Below are 20,633 nucleotides of genomic sequence, written 5' to 3'. Positions count from 1 at the left end.
TTCCTCCTCAAAACGGTATCATTGCCACCAAAAAGGCTCTACACTAGCATGGGATCAAGTAAGAGCGTATGCGTATGCGTGTACTCATGGATATCCACAAAAAATCATTTACTCTCCTTTCTCTTATCAAATGTTGAGCTGCGGATACGACTCCGCCACCGACAGGCTCAATATGGGCCTTTGGAAACTCGAAGTGGTGTAAATGCATGGATTCTAATACCGGACCCTGCATACCGCTATAGAATGCCTCCTTTTTGGACGGTCGCGTTTCCTTCTTCGGCTTTAGAATGGCACTTGGCAGCGGCGCTGACTTCCATAAGCTGTACTACTGATGTTGGTGCGTTCCCCGCACGTAGACTTCAGACGTAGCTCGAGGTGTGTGAGGGGTGTGGTGGTCGAGGAAGAAACCCCGGAATTGTTGTCGGAATTGTCAGTCAGTGTCCGAATACAAGAGCACCAGTCCGAGCTCCATGGACCATCCTGTGACTTGCCTTTCATTTCTCTCATACCATCAGACGCTATATCCTACGAGCTCAGACGTACAGTGCAGCCATCATCAACATGGGATCTTTACCGCAGGAGATTATTTACGACTTCATCGTATGCGGGTAAGTTTATCATCATGACAGGAAGCATGTCTTTCTATAGCTAAGCTGGTGGCTGACATCAAGTCCTCAAGCGGCGGTACCTCCGGCTGCGTCGTTGCGAGCCGCCTTGCTGAGAGTCCTGGCGTGAATGTTCTAGTCATCGAGGCTGGTGAACACAATGAGAATCTTGAAAATGTTCACATGACAGGAGGGTAAGCAATTATTTCTACTAGGAGAGTTGATTGCGAGCTAATAGTCTGACTTTGACCATAGTTGGTCACAATTGTTCGATAAGGATACCGATTGGAACGTCATCAGCGAAAAAAAACCTTCAGTCAACAATCGACAGGTTAAACTAAGCCGTGGAAAGTTCCTTGGCGGCTGCTCTGGCTGCAACGGTACGTTATGCATTCGCGGTGCCAAGCAAGACTACGATGACTGGGGAGTCGAGGGCTGGACGGGTGACGAAGTTTTCAAATATATTCGAAAGGTCAGTGATAATTCCGTGCCCTACAAGCTTTCTGCTGTTGGCCGCACTATTCTCTCTTTCAGCTTCCAATTTCGTGTATCTTTGCAACTCGCTAATCTCTTGTGAATAATAGGCAGAGAACTTTCACGGAAAACCTTGGTTCGAAGCCTCCAAAGATCATGGCACCAATGGCCACCTCAACATCGAACCACATGACCTTGCTCCTATTTCAAACCTCATAATGGACTCCATGGTATCTAAAGGGCTGCCGCTAGACCACGATATGTTCTCCCACGGAGAAAATCCTCATGGATGTGGACACGCACCCAGAACAGTTCACAAGGGCTTGCGAACCACTGCGGCAGACTTTGTCACAAAGGAAAACAAGAAGGACAACCTTCACCTTCTTGTGGAAACTCATGTTGAAAAGGTTATCATTGAGAAGGTGGATGGTGTTCTCAGGGCAACAGGTGTCAGGGTGGTCAAGGCCGATGGTTCTGTCGTCGACATCAAGGCCCGCAAGGAAGTCATTGTCAGTGGTGGCGCCTACTGCAGCCCCAACATTCTCAACCGATCTGGTGTCGGGGCCAAGGCCGAGCTCGACAGTTTTGATATTCCGACACTGGTTGAATTGCCCGGTGTCGGCAAGAATCTCATGGACCATCTTGTAAGTGCCTCATACCCTGCATACCGAGGGATACCGCTAACCTAGCCTGTCTCAAGATTGTCTTCATGTTTTACGAAACCGAAAAAGCCGGTCTGACCAACGACCACCACGTCTACCACGGCGACAACTTTGCAAAGACATACGCCCTCTGGAAGGACCAACAAGCAGGCTTCTTGTCTACATTCCCCTTCGGAGCATTCGCCTACGCCCGTCTGGACGAGCGCCTCGCTGACTCAGAGCTTTGGAAGAACGCCCCAAGGCAACCCGGCCGCGACCCAATGGGCCTTACGCCGAAGCAGCCAAACATCGAGTTCTTCACCACTGAGTGCTACGGAGGTCCGAAGCAGTATGACCAGTTCCCGACTGACGGCAAGTACGCCTTCAGCATGATTGCGGAGCTCTTCGGGCCTCGGTCCCGCGGTACAGTTACGCTTCGTGACACCGGTGCCAAGTCTGTCCCAGTCGTGGACACGAATTACCTCTCTGATCCATTGGATGTAGAGGTTCTGGCTGAGGCGTGCCGCTTCGGTAACGAGATTATCATGGAAGGCGCAGGGACTAAGGATATTGTCAAGGGCTCTTGGCCCAGCGATTTGGTACATCACAAGCACACCACTCGCGAGGATTGGATACCCTATGTCCGGGACAACGCAACAACTTGTAAGTTTTCCTGATTCCACTCACCCACAACTTGCTAACCGTTGGTCTTTTCCTTAGGTTACCATGCTGCGGGAACCTGTGCCATGGGCAACGCATCTGATCGCAATGCGGTTGTCGATCCGACACTCACAGTGATGGGTGTCAAAGGCCTTCGAGTTGCTGACTGCAGCATTATGCCCGTTCTCAATGGCGGTCATACCCAGATGCCTGCATATGGAATCGGAGAAAAGGCGGCTGACCTTATCAAGGCGGCATGGAAGCTTTGAGCGATCACTACCAGCATTGGTTGAAGAATTAGCAGGCAACATGTAGACTTTATTGATGATTGTATCAACGGATGTCGTTCGTCGCCGATGGCCTACTCCCTCTTGAACACTGGCATCCATTCTAGAGGAGCATCAATCTCGATCCACTTTCCGCCCTCATACGTGTCAGTTTCCCCCTCGAGGAGTGGCTTCCACTTGCCTCCTGCCTCCAGCTGGGGAAGATAGACCTTCATGTTCCTCTTCTCCGCCTCCAGCACCGGGCACACCAAGTACTTACTGCCAAACATGTACTGCTGACCAATCTTCCAAGTCTCTTGATCCTTCGGAAACTCGTAGAAGAGCGTTCGCATGACAGGCGTACCCTTCTCGTGCGCTTCCTTCATCAGCGAACGCGTGTAATCACGCAACTCTTCTCGGAGGAACATGTACTTCTTGCAAATCTCATAGACCTCAGGCCCATAAGACCAAACCTCATTTGGCGCGCCGCTATGACATTCAGCGCCTCCTGTCGTGCCATGCTGGGGCTGCTCAGGCTCTCGGCATCCATGGAGGCGGAAAACGGGACAGAAAGCACCCCATTGGAACCACCGGACGAACAGCTCGCGGAATTTTTCGTCCCGCGGGTCTCCGCCGTGGAAGCCACCGATATCAGTCGTCCACCATGGAAGACCGGATAGGCCCATGTGTAAGCCAGCTGCGACCTGGTTGCGCAGACTTCCCCAGGATGAGGCAATGTCACCACTCCAGACTAAGGCACCATACTTCTGACTTCCAGCCCATGCACATCGGATGAGGTTCACAATGTTCTTTTGCCCCTCGGCCTCCATTCCCTCGTAGAAGGCCTTTGCGTACTCGACGGGGTAAATGTTGCCGATCGAGACGTTGGATCCCAGGTGGTACCGGTACGTGTCGAAATCGTACACCGTGTATTCGGGTTCGGCCTCATCCAGCCAGAAGACGCGAATGCCCTTGTCGTAGTAATTTTTCTTGGCCTTTTTCCATACGTAGTCTCTTGCTCCGGGATTGGTGGCATCAAAGTGCGTCGTATCGCCCTGGAAGTTCATGGCAATCCGGATGCCTCTATCAGACTGAATGAGGTACCCCTTTTCGACCATCTCATCCCAATTCTCGGACTTGTGGTCAACAGTGGGCCAGATGGAAACCATCAATTCGATCTTGAGCTCTTGCAACTCTTTGATCATAGCATCCGGGTCGGGCCAGTACGTAGGGTCGAATTTCCATTCTCCCTGCAGCGGCCAGTGGAAAAAGTCAATGACAATAAGGTCAATGGGCAACTCGCGTTTCCTGTACTCGCGCGCAACTTCCAAGAGTTCTTCCTGCGTTTGGTATCGCAGCTTACATTGCCAAAAGCCGAGACCGTACTCTGGCATCATCGGAACTTTGCCCGTGGTATCAGCGTAAGCTTCGACGATTTCGGCCGGGGAATCGCCAGCGACGATCCAGTAGTCGAGGGCCCGAGTTGACTTGGCCTCAAAGCTCATGATATTACGGCCCAGAATCGCTCTTCCGACCGACGGGTTATTCCACAAAAGGCCGTAACCCAGCGAGGACACGGCGAACGGGACGCTGGCCTGGGAATTCCTGTGAGCGAGCTCGAGATCGTGGCCCTTGAGATCCAGGAATGGTTGTTGGTACTGTCCCATGCCAAAGATCTTTTCCTCAGCATCGACACTTTCGAATCTCGCAGTGAGGTGGTAGTCGTTGCTGTTGACAATGGCCAGGAACTCGCGTGCCTCGACGTCGAGGGCGCTGCACTTGGGGTCCAAGACATCCCGTCGGTGGCGCGAGTATTCCTCGAGCAGCAGCTCGCCCTTTGAGTTCCACATCATGAGCTTGCCACCACTGGTTATGGAAGCCTTGATCTTGCCGTTGGTGATTGTGCCGGCCTTGTCGTCAATGATGATTTTGGCATCTGCTTTCTCGGGCTTGAGCAACGCCCAGTCTTCGGTAGGCATCTCACGAGCCTTGGTAGCCCGTACTCGAAACGCATCTAGGCCCCAAGGCTCGACCCAGACTTTCTCCGCGTCATAGGTGTAGACAAGCTTCCCATCCTGCTCTTTGAGGCCCATGATGTTCTTATTCTTCCTATAAGTCACGGCTTACAGGACGATGATATGGTGATCGGGGTGTTTAGAAAGTCTTGAATAGTAAGCACAGAGACAGGATAGTGAGGGGTAGGTTTCCATTCATCGGATGCAGCTTCTTCTTGTACATGTACAATGCAGAGCAGAACCACTCGTAACCCAGCAAAAGAAGATCCCCGACTGCGGAGTTGCCCCTGTTGCCATGAGACGATGGATGAAAAGCGCAGGTCGAAACGGTGCCACGACAAAAGGCAGATGACATGCCACGCCTCCAATTGACCACTCGGATGCCATGAAAGCCGCCATGTCCACTGCGGCCATCGGGATGCCCCGCATCTGCCGGATTGAGGGGAAGTTGGGGGTCACGTCTGGGGTCTTTGATGCTGCGAAAGATCCGCACCCACGGACTCAAGGTTGAAGATAGTTTTAGAATGGTTATTAGGCTATTCGGGGGAGCAACAAGTGCAAACTCTAATATGGCTGAAGATCAATGTTCCAACCTCCACCAGCTCTTGAGCTGGAGTAATCGACGACAACAGCTGTATGCATACATAGTACATGAGGCAGAATCGCCTTTCCATACTTCAACGGGTATCATTCCTTAATAGTTTCTTCGACAACTGATGCACAGCTCAGACACACACCAGGCCGCTCCATTACTTGTGCTTCGTAGCAAAAGATTCTCTTGTGTTGACTCTGTCAATATCGTACGGGTTTCCATCATAGGACTTCCGGCGTGTCGAGGCCAGACTCATCGTCCGTCGTGTGATATGCGTGCTCTGGCGGCGCATGGATGAGCGATCGTCTGAAGATGACGCATCCGAGTCGACCGTATCGCTCGCCACAGTTTCTTGTCCACCGCTAACTTCCGGCTCCTTGTCTGAAGACGACGTATCCTCTTCCCGCAACCGCGCCATGAAAGCCTCCGATTGTGCGGCAAACTTGCAGCGCGCGCGGATAGCCGGACCATACTTGTAAAACAAGAACGGGAACGGAACACAAGCGAGAGCCAGGAACGCGGGGATTGATGACGCCCAGTTCGTGCCGAGATCTTTATACATGTAGGTCGTGAACAGAGGGAACGCAGCGCCGAAGCAACTGCGGATAACGGAGTTGGCGGCGAGTACACTCGCCGCGAAGATGGTGTAAGCGTCGATAAGGTAGTTCATGACGCTCAAGAACAGTAAAACCATTCCGAATCCGAACGGTACGCCGGCGGCGATGCTGACCATCCAGTGGATGTCGGCATTGTTGGTCCAGGCAAACCAGAATAGACCGATGGGAATCGCCACGCCTCCGACCATGGCTGATAGGAGACGGGTTTCCGGGGGAGCAAATCCGCCGTTTCTCTCTTGTACTCGCTTGTACCGACCGTTCTCGGGTAGTGTGTAAATGATGGCGAAAACCATGCCGACCATGATGCCAAGGAAGGCAAGTCCTCCAATTCCCTGTGACCATCCTCGTTCTTGTTGATAGACAATAGGGAAGGCCGCAAACAGCATGTAGAGAGTTCCGTAAATGATGGCCATGTAAAGCGATAGGAGCAATACAATGGGCTCACGGAACAGCAGGATCCAGGGCCTCGATAGGGCCGTCTTGAACGACTCTGCCAGACTGATCTTGCCCTGCTCGTGTTCAATCTTGCTGACGTAGACCTTGCCAGTCATCTTGGAAAGCTTCGCAGCTCGCTGCCGAAGCAGATACGGCGCATAGGTCTCGGGGACGAGGGCGGCACCCAGAAGCCAAAGGGTCCCAGAGAACGCAGCCAAGAAACCCATGACCCATCGCCAGCCCGCCGCGGCCCCGAGGAATCCACCGATGATGGGTCCCAAAACAGGACCGAGGAACGGCGCGGCAGCAAACAACGCCATCGCCAAGCCTCTGTCGGCGGCCGGGAACATGTCGGCGATGACACCGCCCGAGTTGGCGAGTGGAGATGAGCCAAAGGCACCGGCGAAGAAGCGGAGGACGATGAGGGTCGTGGCCGAATTGGCGCCGGCGCAACCGGCGTTGAATGCCGTCAGGATGGCATAGGTGCCGAAAAAGAGCGACTGGCGTCCAAAGAGTTCACTGAGCGGTGCCCAGAGTAACGGTCCAATGGCGAATCCAAGCACGAAAAGGGAGACGCCCAAAGTCGCGACTTCTTGGGAGATGCCGAACTCAATGATGATTTGGCGTATACCGCCCGTGTAGGCAGACGATAGCAGAGCCACTGCTAATGTAGTCAACGACACCATGAATGTGATGAACCATTTTGTCGCTTTGCTAAACAGCATTGGGTTCCTAGGATCGTTGGGAATCCATTGCACCAAGAACGGATCTGCTTCTGTGCCGGACCCAGGATATCGATAGTCGGCTACTTCCTGTGTTATCCCTGCTTGATCGGTGACTATGCGCCAGTATGGTATTTTCGTGTGGACTGGAGGCTCGCCAACATCGTTGGCTGCCTTTTCTTGCGCCATCGCGAGGTCGAAATGGTGATAGACGCGTCTAAGAAACTTGTGGGTACACGCCAGATGGAAGAGTCGAGAGAAGAGGAGCAAGAAAAGGTGAGCCAAGTGAGAGCGGAGGACGGATATGCCAATAGAACAGGTGCCAAGAGCAAACGGCGAGGGGGACAAGGGGGGAAATAAGCCGGGGACGATTTGTATTTGTAGAGTGACCGGGGAGGAATAAAAACACACACAAACAACAGCAGCGGGAATGACGAAATATACAGGATCACAGGGTCCGAAATCAAACGGCTTACGGGCGGGAATGGGAACCGAATGGTGCTGAATCCCGTTTTACCGTGCCCACTACACGCGCCGCTCCGGGTGGCTTCGCCTGTCGGATCGATCTTTTGTCTGCATTGCATACGCATATACGGTGCACATCTGCTAGATCTAGTGCTCACGATCCCGTAGTTGCCGAGACGAACACCCGGGTCGCGATGTTTCTACTCTGGATAGCTCCAGCCCAGTGCACTGGATCAGTGAATAAAACCCCCGTACGTGCGTGGCACTGCAGGTATGGCGCTTTGAAATCGTGGTGACGACAGAGATGTTGTATTGGTGCGCCCTTCGTTGAGTCTTTGCCGGTGCTGGTGGGACAGCCCGGCTCCGAATAGGCTTAACTCCGTCGTCTAGCGTATAGAGGTGTGGTCCGGCAGCATAGCTTCCCGCCGTGTGTTCATAAAGTTATGCAAATTCGGCCCCCGAAAGACGCTTCAGGTTGTCTCTCCCTCTCTCGGAAATACATGTAACCACCCCTGAACTTCTCATACTCATTTCGTTGAGGTGGTGATAGGAGCCTGATGTTATATTGCCTCCTTCGTGTTTCGGAAGGACCCTGAAATAGATCAGATTGGGACCTTTGAGATTTACGAGAGATAGACGGTTACATGCATCCAGGTGGCAAGGTAGCTTGGCGGTTGGCAATCTTCATCCAAGTGTCGTCTATTGTTCTTAACTATAACACCACAGACCACCAAAATACAACATGAAATTACAAAGATGTGACTGTCTGGTATTGATGGGAGAAAGTTCATCTGAGTAATTCACTCGATCAGACTTGTCATTGGAAATTGATGGACATTCCTTTTTAGAGTTTTCCCCGCGGATGCTACGTACGCTGCGGCTGGCAGGGACAGCCCGGTTACCATATTTCTGGAACATCGAACATGAACTCCGTCTGTGTATTAATTCAGCTGTCGCAATCCTTCTTTTCCCGTCTATATCTAGTCGTTCACTCTCTCCGATCCGCATCGCATCGGAGCGATCTTGCGGAGGAGAGGAATTTGGAATGTGCTGTCGAGATGGCGCTCATCCTAAAGTGATTAGAGTACGGAGTACATAGGTAGGCTGTTTTGATGCACGAATAAGGCCAGACGGACAGGTGCGACTCAACGAGTCATGGACCGGCAAATTCATAAATGTGAATTAGACCCGCTTTTCCGGAACGGCCTGCCTCCGGCGTGTCTGCATAACTCACGGGCTGTTATTCGGAGTCGGGGCGGGTTTAGGATATCCTAACGCCAGAAGGCTCCCATAAGGTGCAGTAGTGAGTCAACGCTAGGCAAGGATGTCAGATCTTTCAAATTTCAAAGATTGCATTTTCCTAGGTATTGGATATTTTTCGATTTTCTAGTGCATGCGATACGTACTTACTTTTGTGAGAATGCAGCTTCGCTTCTAGAAACCATGCCCACCTTGCTGAGGAGTCCCATACCTAAGGTAAGTGTGTCTACTCCGTACGTACACATTACTTAAGCTCAGGTCACATTCAGCAAAGTTCAGTCAGTTTGTTGAATCCACTTTCTGCTTCATTTCAAACATTTAAGTTTCATTTTCAAGCCGATGGGAGCAGACTATCTCGAAGTATAACCTCCATCAACCATCAGCGCAGACCCAGTCACAAACGAACTCCTGCCACCAGCCAAGTACAAAACACCATCGGCAATCTCCTTTGGACTTCCCATCCGTTGCATCGGCACCGCGGTCGAGACTCTCTCCTCCATCGCCTTCAACACCTCGGGGTTCTTGGTCGTCATTGGTGTCTCTGTGTATCCAGGGCAGATGGCATTGATGCGCAAGCCCTGGTTGGCATAATCCTCGGATGCAGTGCGCGTCAAACCAATGACGGCGTGCTTCGTCGTCGTGTATGCCGTAGAAAGTGTGATACCCACAACACCCTGGATAGAGCCAAAGTTGACAATGGACCCTTTTTGCAAAGGTCTGCCGTCAATTGTTGACAAAATCGGCTCTTGCTTCAGCATAATCTGCGCCGCCGCCCTCAGCACGTAGAACGTTCCGTTGATGTTCACGTCAAGAACCCGCTGCCAGTCTTCCGTCTTGGCGAACGCGGCGCCGCCCTTGTGCTTGATGGCGATGCCGGCGGCGTTGACAACATAGTCCAGCCTGCCAAACTTGGCTGCTGCTTCATTGACGACCTTGATGACTTCTTCCTCGTTGGCGATATTGATGGGGTAGGTGAGCAACTCAATCTTGCGGTCTTTTCCGAACTCAGCTTCGATTTCCTCTTTGACTGTCTTGAGCGCGTCTGCGTTGAGATCTAGTAATGCGATACCCGCGGAGCCTTCTTGAGCGAAACCGCGAGCACATGCTCTACCGATGCCAGAGGCTGCGCCTGTAACTAGAGCAAAGCCGGGGACGTCCATGTTATGTAATCAAAAAGGTTTGGAGGAGTAGCAATTGATCAAAAGTCTAGTAATTGTGGTTGAGAAAGCTCAAGGTGATTGATGTCATGCAACTTGTCTATGATGATGTGCTCACAGTTCGTTGATGGCATCCTCAATAAGTAGTCCATCATCGCGATGTTGCGCATTCGGTGTTCTTGGGTATCGGGCGTGGCTTTCCATTGACGCTCAGGTATGACTTTCCCCATTTGATTCGGTTGTGTCTCGACTCCACCTACGGCGACCAACTCCCCCACCCGGTGCGCGGCGTCTGAGGGGTCATCCCGAGAAGCCGCGCTGGCCGATCATCTTGTGCGTCAGCTGCTCTTATCAAAAGACTAAATGTGACACTTCTTTATGGGCCAAGCCTTTGGCTGCTGGCGGGGTTGAAGAAAGATAGAGACGTGCTTTACCCCGCGGCGATAGTCAGATCAGCATTTGGCCGCATGCGCCCTATCAACAGGTCCTTGATGTTAGTGTAGGGACCCGATGTCGGACATCACGCATGTCGTGTTCCGCGCCGATGTTAGTCAATGAATGCTCACACCCAATATTTCGATTAATCAAATTCATGCTGCCTCTATGGCTAATGTTTGCTAAGTTCGTTTGATAAGGTATATACAACGTCTGTTAGGTCATAACCTTCGTCCTATCGGCACCGCGTTGTGACGATAGGCTTCTCCTAGTTTGCAGATGACCAAAGGATTTTGCATCCAACTGTGACATATTGTAGCAAACATTCTATTTCGATTAGGAATCTTTGTCTAGACCATATGTCTCTTGATGTTTCATCTTGGTCAGGCCCTTCTAAGAACGACTGGGCTGTGCTATGCTTAACCTCAGCTCAATCAACGAGCATATTGCATCGTTTTCAGACTAGCATGCAAGCTTAATCGAGACTTCTCCAAGACAATAGAATGCACACGAGAGTGAGATACAAAAGATAGACTTGAGTCTTGTAATTTGGACGATACATAACTTGCATTAGAGGACTTTGGTGGAAGTTAATGCGAACTTGATTTTGGAATTGACATTGATAATCTAAAATCTACAACTTGACACCCTTAGCCTGCCTGGCAAACGTAAGCCCCTGGTAACCAGACTCTTTGACCTCCCTGCACCGTCTCTGGAACTCCTGCGCAGATCCACCATATCTGACAACGCTTCTAACCTGCTTGCCCTTAATGTTCGTGTTGACACCCGTCATCCAACTGTCAACCTCGTTGACCAGTGACCCCTTGCTGCACTCAAACACATGCTCTGTCCAGCCGTCCGCAGCCTCCTGTGTTGCCTCGGCATACGTGTATCCCTTATCACGGCAAAACTTCAACAAATCCACAACAACCTGGACGGCATGCTCAATGTTTCTTGTCGCGTTTCCAAACGGCTGGTGAGGGCCGAGAACCATAAACATGTTGGGCATAGAGGGCACCGTCATGCCGAGGAATGTGTAGGGTCTGTTGTCGACCCAGACGGCCCGCTCGCCTTTGGGTGTTCCGCTCGGCGCAATCAGTGGCCGTCCATCTTTGCCTTGCCACTCGATTGCGCTGAAGGAGCCTGTAATGGCATCGAAACCAGTGGCGTAGATCAGGATGTCGAGCTCGTGCTCCTTGCCGTCGGATGTGATGATGCGGTCAGACTTGACCTCAGACACCGGGGCCTTCTTGAGATCAACAAGGTGCACGTTGTCTTGGTTGAAGGCCTCGAAGTAGCCGCTCTCCAACGGCACACGACGGGTGCCAAAACCGTGTGTCTTGGGGATCAGAGACTCGGCCACCTCCGGGTCGTGTACTCTTCCCCTAATCTTGTCTGCGATGAAGTTGGAATACAGCTCATTGGCTTGGCGATCCGTGTACGTGTCGCTAAAGAGACCCTGCCACTTGCCAAAGCCCGGCTCGTTGTACAGTTTCTCCCAAAGGGCGAGGCGCTCTTCTGCCGTAACCTCCATGGACTTGCGTGGGTCCGCCATGTGCATGAAACCTGAGGGTGTGGAGCGGCAGATGCCGAAGATGTTGTCATAGTCTTTCTTGAGCTCTTCCATCTTCTCTGGAGAAATCTCGTAGTTGCGCAAGGGGACGGTCCATGTTGCCGTTCTTTGGAAGACGCTGATGGACTTGATGCTTGGCTCTTTTGACAGTGCAGTGATGGTCTGGATGCCGGTGGCGCCAGTCCCGACCACGCCGATGCGCTTGCCGGCAAAATCGCGGGCAAGGTCCAAGTCTGTCGGCCACCGCGATGTGTGGAAAGACGTGCCCTTGAAATTCTCAATGCCGGGGATAGCTGGTAGTGATGGTGTCGAAAGGAAGCCGATACAGCTGAGGAAGAAAGTGGTGATGTATTGGTTGCCGTCTTGGTCGACAAATGTCCAATTATGGGCATCGTCGTCCCAGCGAGCTGATTTGACCGTGGTGTTAAATTGAATATGTTTGTAGAGGTCGTTCCTCTCGGCGAAGCGCTTAATATACTTGTGTGTCTCGGGCTGGGGGGAGAAGGCCTCCTTCCAGTGCCATTCCTCCAAGAGACCCTTGTCAAAAGAATAGCTGTAGGACACAGACTCGCAGTCGAACCGGCATCCGGGGTAGCGATTCCAGAACCACGTTCCACCAACGTCTGCACCGTTGTCGAGGACCTTTACCCTGCAATCGGGCATTTGCTCCCGGATGTGGTGCAGACTAGCAAGGCCGGATAGGCCTGAGCCAATGATGAGAACATCATAGGTCTCTTTCACAGGGGTCGGAATAGAGCCCATGATTTTCGGGGTGGTTTGAAGAAATAGGCTGAAAAGAGTCAAGTTTGATTTTGAGATTTGTCTGTAATAATCAAGTGTTGACAGGAATGCTTGATGAGATGCTCCCTATGCCACAACAAGACCCTATTCTTTGAAGTCTGTGAGATGTCTAAATAGCCAACGGCTCGTCTTTGACCAAAGGCTTTCCTCTTAGCAAATAGGATTCCGCTGAGAAAGTATCTGCACAACTTTCCCGTCCCATCTATCAAAGCATTATCCGCCCAACTTGTTCACGTCAAACATCAGCCGATCCTATGTGGGGCTTATCTGAGGTGGCGGCCCCGAATCGGGGATGACTTGCCAACTCTGGTTTTGGGTGGTGTTGACCAAAGTTCGCCTATCGGGCCCCTCCCCCGCATCGATCAAGTCACAGGCTAGCTCCAAGGGGAACCCTTCCCTTAGGAGACCCTTGTCAGATTATGCAGCATTCTCAAGCATCCAAGAGCGTCGAATCATCGAGATATCAAGCTGTCAGTCTACATAAGGTATCAAGGGCCATATGATGCAGTTGAGCGCTTTCCGAGCTGCCGCCGATAGGGCGTGTGAGTGCGGTACCGAGCAATCAATTTGTCACACTTCAACACTACGGAGTCGCAGCTGAAATCGGGGGGTTTATGATATTGTATGCACATCAAGAATACAGTGTAGACTGGCATCTTCTACCAAGACTGCAAACGGTTCCGGGAGGCACACAGTTCAGTCAATTTAGATGCACACAACTTCGAGCAAGCACAGAGTCCATCATTAGAGCTCATTCATTGCGTTACTAATCACAATAGTGCTTCAATTCGAATTGACGTATTTCCTACTGTGCCTAAGCTGTACCACATATAAATCCATACCTGAAATTGGTAATTATTGCCAAATCAGAGAAATCTTGCGCCACCACGCGTTGGAATTGCCTTGCTTCTCCTTCTCAGCCTCATCCATGGCCGTCCACATTTCCGCCTCTGCTTCTACCTCCCGCAAATTGGTAGACAAGTCAACGTCCTCAGGAGCGTACAGCCAGGGATCCTTTCTTCCAACCGTGAGCTTGTGTCCAAAGTATGTAACCAGGAAGAGCGGAATGCCAATATACGCAGTCAAGAAGCTGGATGCAGAGAATCGCCCGGGGTAGAACACCGTGAATCCATTGGCGAAGAGGAGGAAGCCGAATGCAATCATGGAGATCCACGCTCCGTAGGGCTGACACCAGGACTGGTAAGGGACCTTGACGCCCTGTGCTTGGCAGGCCTTGCGGAAACGAAGGAAGATGAAGGCACACAGCACCCAAGAGGTGTATCCAGCAGTGTTTGTCAGACTGACGAACCAGTTGAAGACCACACCAGCATCTGAGGAGACGCTCAGATACGCGAGAAGAGTGAAGCAACTCGATGCAAGGACGGCGTAAATGGGAAGACCGTAGCTGTTGCAGCGTGTAAAGATTTTGGGTGCATTGCCAGCAACCGCAAGAGAGTACAGAGATCTACTGGCCATGTAGAGGTATGAGTTTCCAGCACTCCAGGCGCTCGTGAGAATACCGGCGTTGACGACTGTGGGTAAACCATTGATCCCGGCGTTGCGGATTGCAATGACCCAGGGTGACGCGTTAGCATTACCAGCGCCAGACACAAGGCCTTCAGAGTTGGAGTTGCAGATGGCTCCAATTGCCAACGAGCCGAGGAGGTAGAAAATGATGAGTCTGTAGAAGAACCGTCGGCTGGCAATGGGCAGGTTCTTGCGCGGGTTTCGCATCTCGCCACCCATGACGATGATAAGCTCCGGGCTGAAGTAGAACGAGAAGCCAGAAAACACCCAACCATAGAGGAAGGCAGTAAAGCGACCGCCAGAGCCGGTGATGATGTACTCCTTAGTCGCACCTGGGTCAACCCAGTAGTAGAAACCCAGCCGTTCTCCGCTCGGCCCTCCACCAAGAATCAAGACGACTGAGAGGAGCAGCAGACCGATGAAGAGAATGATCTTCAGACTTGCAAACCAGAATTCAGTCTCTGCGTAAACAGCAACTGGTGATAGGTTGAGTCCGACGACGACGACAAGGAGGATCGTCAGCCAGACGGCATTGTGGACGTTGTTTGGCCAGTAGTTGATGATGACTGAACCAACTGTGATTTCGTAGGCGAGAATGATGCCAAAAGAATACACATAGAGCCAACCGAGAGCGAATCCAAGGGATCGAGAGGTGTAGCGGTTGCAGTAGTACGACATGGAACTACCCGAGATGGGGAGGAATGTGCCTACTTCCATCACAGCCGTGACTATGCCGTAGACGAGAAGAGAAGTAAGGGCATAGGCCAGGAAGAGAAACGCCGGTCCGCCAGCAGCTAGGACCTGGCCAGATCCTACGAAGAGACCAGTTCCAATGCTGCCACCAATGGCAATCATCTGGGCGTGTCGCGACTTGACATTTCGCTTCGTGCCACCCTGGGCGACGAGATGAGTCTCGCCGTAGGTATTGCTCTCGAGTCGGCCGAGGTCTGAGTCGTGCGTTTTGCCATCGTTGGCAGTGTCCGCGTAGGTTCCCTCCTTCGAAAAGGGGGTTGCCGTGTCGTTGTCTAGAGCCATTGTAGACTGAGTCGACGAAGGGGATTAGGTAAGGTTGATTCAATTATGCATTCGAGGCGACTGAAGGAGGTGTTTGGTTGTAGAAACAGACAAGGTAGTTGAGTGCAGAGTCTCTTCAACTTAAGTTGACTGTTGTATTGGATGAGGGCATTCTCTTGTCTTTTAAACTACACATTATGACCACGTACACCGAATCCTGCCCTGGACATTTAAGGTGAACCTTGTTTGGGCTGACCAGGGAGACCAACACCGATACCACTTAGTGCCGACTCAGCTCGTTGTACACTGGACGGAAGACATTGCAAGTCTTGGAAAAGCATGGATGGAGATAAGTTCCAGCCGTCCCTGTTCCTAGCCCATCCGGGGCATTAGGCGACTTGGCGAAGATACCAAGTGTGGTTTTCTCGAGCCAGATAGGAAAGCTTTCCCAGCTATCAGACGCCAAAACATGTACCCCAGGTTTACTATGGGGTCACCGGGTCGTTCGCTATTCCCCCCGCTCTTATCAAAGGCCCCCGCTCCAACGGATGCGCTAAAGCCGCGTTATGCATTCTGTTGCGCCCTATTCGTATCTCTCCGCGGACATCAATCCCGTCGTGTTGGTACAACCCTTGGCTAAATATGTTGCCCTCAGCCCCTTGATATAACTTTCCATATCCATTTGCGGAGCCCAGATTATCAGCAGTTGATATTGCAAACGTTCAACGTGCGCCAAACCCTCCTGACGTCCTCCCAAGAACCAAACAGGAAGTGGAATCCCGAGCCAACTCTGGCTCACCCGGAATGGCCGATGCCAACAAACCCCGGCTGTCTTTGCCCAAGGATGCGGACGCCCGGCGCAGTCGGTCCTTTGGCGGATGTGGAACTGTACGTCATCCCACCCATCACGCTGGTGAACCTGTGAAGTCTGGTTAGACCGTAGACTGGAATCAAGGCGCTGACTTGCTTCAGTGTCGAAATCGCCGGATGAAGTGTGACGAGGGTCGGCCGACATGCTCCATGTGTAGGGCCTCCAATCTCACATGCAGCGGCTATGAGAAGAACATCTTCTTCGACTTTGAGGAGATTCCGAGCGTTGGAATGGCGCGCTTTCGGAGACCCTTGTTGACGGAATCCGAACGCGAGTCAATGAGTGACGAACTCGTCTCAAGCATTCCTCCAGCGTTGACTCTTTGGCACATTGCTCAAATCGAGGATGAGTGCGAGAGGACACCACTGTCCCAGAGTGTCCAAATCAGTCGAGGCCCTTTCGGTGCATTCAGAGTACATCGACTCTCGATGGAATCTTCAAAGGCTGCGCCCGAATCAAGCCCAGAGTCAAATAATCCCACAGTCGGCAGCCCTCCCAAGGCTGCGAAAGAAATAGGGGAGGACAGTCCTGAGGAGGCAGACGAAGAGCTCATGAATCCACCAGACGGTTCTCCGGCTCAAGAAACGACGCCGTTACTTGGACCCGCTCTTGCCTGCTTGGATCATCGTCCATTGAGCCCCCTTACTGAATGGTGGAACACGAACGAATGGTGGAATATGGGTGATCTCCCAGACGCGAGCAATTGGTGGGACACGCCTGTGGAACTAGATCGCGTACGCGATATATCCGATAATGTCTCTTTCTCCGGCATGGAACAATATCCGAAGGTACCAATCCATGTCACATCTCAGGATGTTCAAGTTTGCATACCGAGCATGTTTGCAGACACTCAGTCTCAGCAGCTGTCAACGCCAGACAACTGCTCTATTGCCCCCACAATCGACTACGCCGTTCCTCACGATGCAGTCTTCCTTCTGAGACACTACTCTACAACAGTCCTCCGAGGCTTCACGCCCTTCCGCCACAGCAAAACGCCATGGCATATCCTATTCATACCATACGTCAAAAGTTGTCTGGCAGCACTGACACTCGGAGACGACATGGACCACGCCAGCCTAACGGCATTCTACGGCACGCTCGCCATCAGCGCCTCCAGCCTCGGTGGCATCTCCAACTCGCGCAAGTGGTCCGAACAGGCAAACAATTATAAGCAGCGCGCTCGCCACCACGTCCGGCTCATGCTGCAGACAGCCTACGATGTACCCAAAAAGGCAAAGTACAAATCGATACTGATTGCTTTCCTGACAATGGTACAAATCTCGAGCGTCTCCGGCAGCCGTGATCAAGTAGAGTGCTACCTTCTAGAGGCGGAAAAGTTCATACGCGTCAAGGGGCTCAACAGGAAAAAGTCGCGCAAGGTCCGGTTACTGCATCACTGTTACGCGTTCGAGCGGGTCTTGCACGAGACCACGTTTCCGGGGAGCACGCAATCCCCTCACCGTCTTCACGTTCGCAAGGTGATTGAGACCAGCAACGCGAGTGCCTATAGCATAGACAGCCTGTCGTTTCAGCTGGCGAGCTGGAGCAATCTCGACCAAGAAATGCTCAAGGTCAAGGGGCGGGAAGAGGGGGAGAACGATCTCCATCTCCAGGTCCCGGGTGTCTGGCTCGCAACACTGTATCCCGAAATCTTTGGTATCCCAGAGATCTACATGTTCCTCCTTTCGCTCGTTATTCGGTTGGCTCGGTCAAAAGAAGACCCAGAGTACTCGAGTCCCGCCGGTCTCAAAGATTTCATGTTCCGCGCCAAGGCAGTCGAGAGACGTATCCACCAGCTCAGAAGGCAGCCCGGGTACGTGATAGCAGACTTGCCCGCCTCGGACCCCGAGATGCAGCACTGCCAGCAATTTCTAGATAACCTCTCGCAAGCCATGTTGTTTGCCTTGACTATATTTTTCTATCGGAGGGTGTACGACGTCGAGGCGGACATATTGCAGGATAAGGTCGTCGGTGTTCGGGATTGCTTGCTGCGGTTCGAGGCAACCGAGTCTGAGATGGGGTACGGGTCGGCCAGGTTGGTGTGGCCTGCGGTGATTGCGGCTAGCGAGGCGGATGACCCAGAGGTGCGGGAATCGTTTGCACAGTTTTTCAGGGACTGGGCGCGTCGGAGCGGTCTTCGTATCTTCAGCGATTCTCTCGCGGATGTCGAGAGACGGTGGGCCGAGAAGGAATGTGTAGATAGCGGCGGCGCCACCGAAGCCATCTTGATATCGTAAAATGCATATTACTGGCTGTCCTGCATCTTCCGGTTTCAAATCTAGAGTGATATTATGTGTGAGTAGGTTGCAGTCTTGCAGATGATGGAGGGTATGTGGCTGGATTTGCTGTCGAGCAGATAATGTTCGACTTACCCCTTTTGGTGGGGTCTTTGCCACTTTTGCAAGGGGATAACTTTCCTATTCTGCGCGAGCATATCCCGTGTAAGTTCTCCCCAAGATACCCCGCGCTTCTTCAACAGAAACGATTTCCGCTCGGTTACTTGCCTACGGAGTTTGGCTGTCATTATGCCATGGACCGGTACCTCTACTTAATTAGAGGCACAAAGGGAGGCGTCAAGCATACTTGTTCATAGAAACCAGCTTCTCATCATCGTACCCTGGCACAAGTTTACTTCACGCAAACACTAAGTCCGACCACACTATGTCTTCATTCCAAGGCAAAGTTGTAAGTCGGGCAGACTACCCATTTCCTTGAATAGCATGCTCATGTAATCCTCGGGTAGATCGCTATCACCGGCGCCGGCTCCGGTATGGGCCTGTCCACGGCCCAGCTCTTAGCCTCTCGCGGCGCTAAGCTGTCATTGGCGGACATCAACGAGAACTCTCTCAAGGAGGCAATCTCATCTCTCGAAGATAGTACAAGCCACATGTACGAAGTCGTCGATGTAAGGAAAGGTGATGTCGTCAACACCTGGATTCAAAACACGGTGAAAAAGTTTGGCAAGCTAGACGGTGCTGTCAATATGGCTGGCGTCATTACCCATGCCACACCTGTTGCAGAGCTTACAGACAAGGACTGGGATTTTGTCTTCGAAGTCAATGTCAAAGGCGTCTTCAATTGCCTGAGGTCACAACTAGGAGCTATGTCTGACGGAGGCAGCATCGTAAGTTTTTTCTCTATTTCTCTATATCCGACTCGTATACCGGCTGCGAGGCCGTTCGAGCTACAGCCTCTGGCTACAGTATTTCAGAAGCTGATATGATGCTTTTCCATCGTAGGTATCTGCAGCGAGTGTGTTTGGTCAATTTGGCGCTCCTGGCAACGCCGCATACTGTGCTAGCAAGGCAGCGGTAATTGGGTTGTCAAGAACAGCAGCTAAGGAAAATCAAAACATTCGCGTGAATTGCGTATCGCCTGGTAAGTAGCTCCTTCCTTGCTGCTCCCCCCCCCCCCCCTCCTTACGAAATCATCTGCTTCAAGAAGAAAAAGAAAAGTGCAAACTGGCGATAGTACAGAACCAAGCTAATGATGTTCTAAAGGCTCTGTCAACACGCCATTGTCTCGCGGAGAAAATCCAGAAGATGTGAAGCGCGGTTTACAGGTGACCGCACAGAAGAGAAGAGCAGAGCCTATCGAGATTGCACGCGTGATCGCGTTTCTACTTAGTGATGAGGCTTCTTTTGTCACAGGAGCCGTATACAACGTTGATGGCGGTTGGGTATGCTAAGCATTGTGCTGTTAGATATTTATCAATGGGCCCTCTCTTCGGCTCGATCTCTGAATGAGACTTATGCTTTTCTTCGACGAATTTTGAATTTTCTGCGTAACACAATGCGCAACCATGCAATTGGATACTAGCACTTTGAAGTCACGGCTATACTCAAGTTCATGGACGGCCCAATGTCTTTACCTGAACAGTGTGTTCTTGCCGACTGGAAGGACATCCGCGTAGCTCTTTTTTCTGTAGATCTGAAGAAGCATCAACCTGGCCGAAAACTCTTTTATTATCGGACTACGTAAAGTCCGAGATCTCTTAGACGTGCTTCACAACGTTATTAGTGGAGGACTTTTTGGCATCTCGTTATCATGGACTGAGATTCGTCGAAGCTTGATGTCAGTAACAAATTATTGGCTTGTGACACCGTTATAAAGTTGGCCTTCCAATGATGTATGCTGCAGGAAGGGGCAGAGCATCTTGCTAGAACCTGCACCTTGACAGATAGGCAATTAGAAATTGTCGATGTCATTTCACAGTCCTGTCCTTGACGTTCGATGGTGAACTTCGTCTTTAGTCCGATGTGGTCGTCATGCAGTTCAAAGACTCGTCACATAATAGGGTAAATCGAAATCGTAGCTGAATAGTAATCCTGCGTTTGAGCAGTTCTAAAGGCCTCTTGAATAAGCTGTCGAAAGAAACAAAAGTGCCTGTCTTTGAAACACTCAATTAATACACCATCTGTCTGGTGGAGTCAAGATAACACCTGAAACTGGAACCATCGAACTCTTTCAAGAATGCGAAATAGTCTTACCTATAATGCCAGA

At 51.6% G+C, this 20,633-nt stretch overlaps 7 protein-coding genes across 7 annotated transcripts; 2 read left to right on the top strand and 5 right to left on the bottom strand.

Annotated features, from left to right (window-relative positions):
• Positions 1–561: 561 nt before the first annotated feature.
• On the top strand, positions 562–2,649 carry HER10_EVM0004446 (GMC oxidoreductase; the record flags this gene model as incomplete). The annotated part of the gene is made up of 6 exons (XM_035474090.1): positions 562–608; positions 680–799; positions 861–1,077; positions 1,190–1,723; positions 1,780–2,383; positions 2,441–2,649. 6 exons carry the CDS (start codon positions 562–564, stop codon positions 2,647–2,649), a joined length of 1,731 nt encoding a protein of 576 aa, XP_035326149.1.
• A 92-nt stretch (positions 2,650–2,741) lies between these two features.
• HER10_EVM0007891 (glycosyl hydrolase family 31) lies at positions 2,742–4,739 on the bottom strand (the record flags this gene model as incomplete). Its single annotated transcript, XM_035477431.1, has 1 exon — positions 2,742–4,739. One exon carries the CDS (start codon positions 4,737–4,739, stop codon positions 2,742–2,744), a length of 1,998 nt encoding a protein of 665 aa, XP_035326246.1.
• A 369-nt stretch (positions 4,740–5,108) lies between these two features.
• HER10_EVM0003589 (major facilitator superfamily transporter) lies at positions 5,109–7,417 on the bottom strand. The gene has a single exon (XM_035473261.1). It carries the CDS (start codon positions 7,214–7,216, stop codon positions 5,411–5,413), a length of 1,806 nt encoding a protein of 601 aa, XP_035326122.1. The 5' UTR covers positions 7,217–7,417; the 3' UTR covers positions 5,109–5,410.
• A 1,489-nt stretch (positions 7,418–8,906) lies between these two features.
• Positions 8,907–9,912, bottom strand: HER10_EVM0011450 (uncharacterized protein; the record flags this gene model as incomplete). The annotated part of the gene is made up of 1 exon (XM_035480883.1): positions 8,907–9,912. One exon carries the CDS (start codon positions 9,910–9,912, stop codon positions 9,103–9,105), a length of 810 nt encoding a protein of 269 aa, XP_035326350.1. The 3' UTR covers positions 8,907–9,102.
• Positions 9,913–10,978: 1,066 nt separating this feature from the next.
• HER10_EVM0003272 (uncharacterized protein) lies at positions 10,979–12,679 on the bottom strand (the record flags this gene model as incomplete). The annotated part of the gene is made up of 1 exon (XM_035472954.1): positions 10,979–12,679. One exon carries the CDS (start codon positions 12,677–12,679, stop codon positions 10,979–10,981), a length of 1,701 nt encoding a protein of 566 aa, XP_035326114.1.
• Positions 12,680–13,573: 894 nt separating this feature from the next.
• HER10_EVM0000282 (proline-specific permease) lies at positions 13,574–15,280 on the bottom strand (the record flags this gene model as incomplete). The annotated part of the gene is made up of 1 exon (XM_035470070.1): positions 13,574–15,280. The coding sequence occupies one exon, from the start codon at positions 15,278–15,280 to the stop codon at positions 13,574–13,576; it is 1,707 nt and encodes a 568-aa protein (XP_035326014.1).
• A 1,080-nt stretch (positions 15,281–16,360) lies between these two features.
• HER10_EVM0010164 (uncharacterized protein) lies at positions 16,361–19,818 on the top strand (the record flags this gene model as incomplete). The annotated part of the gene is made up of 4 exons (XM_035479633.1): positions 16,361–18,325; positions 18,874–19,254; positions 19,370–19,508; positions 19,631–19,818. The coding sequence occupies 4 exons, from the start codon at positions 16,361–16,363 to the stop codon at positions 19,816–19,818; spliced, it is 2,673 nt and encodes an 890-aa protein (XP_035326316.1).
• Between the last annotated feature and the right edge of the window lie 815 nt (positions 19,819–20,633).

Source organism: Colletotrichum scovillei (assembly GCF_011075155.1).
Source record: "Colletotrichum scovillei strain TJNH1 chromosome Unknown Contig00012, whole genome shotgun sequence".
Taxonomy (NCBI): domain Eukaryota; kingdom Fungi; phylum Ascomycota; class Sordariomycetes; order Glomerellales; family Glomerellaceae; genus Colletotrichum; species Colletotrichum scovillei.
This window is presented reverse-complemented; position numbering and strand designations above follow the sequence as displayed.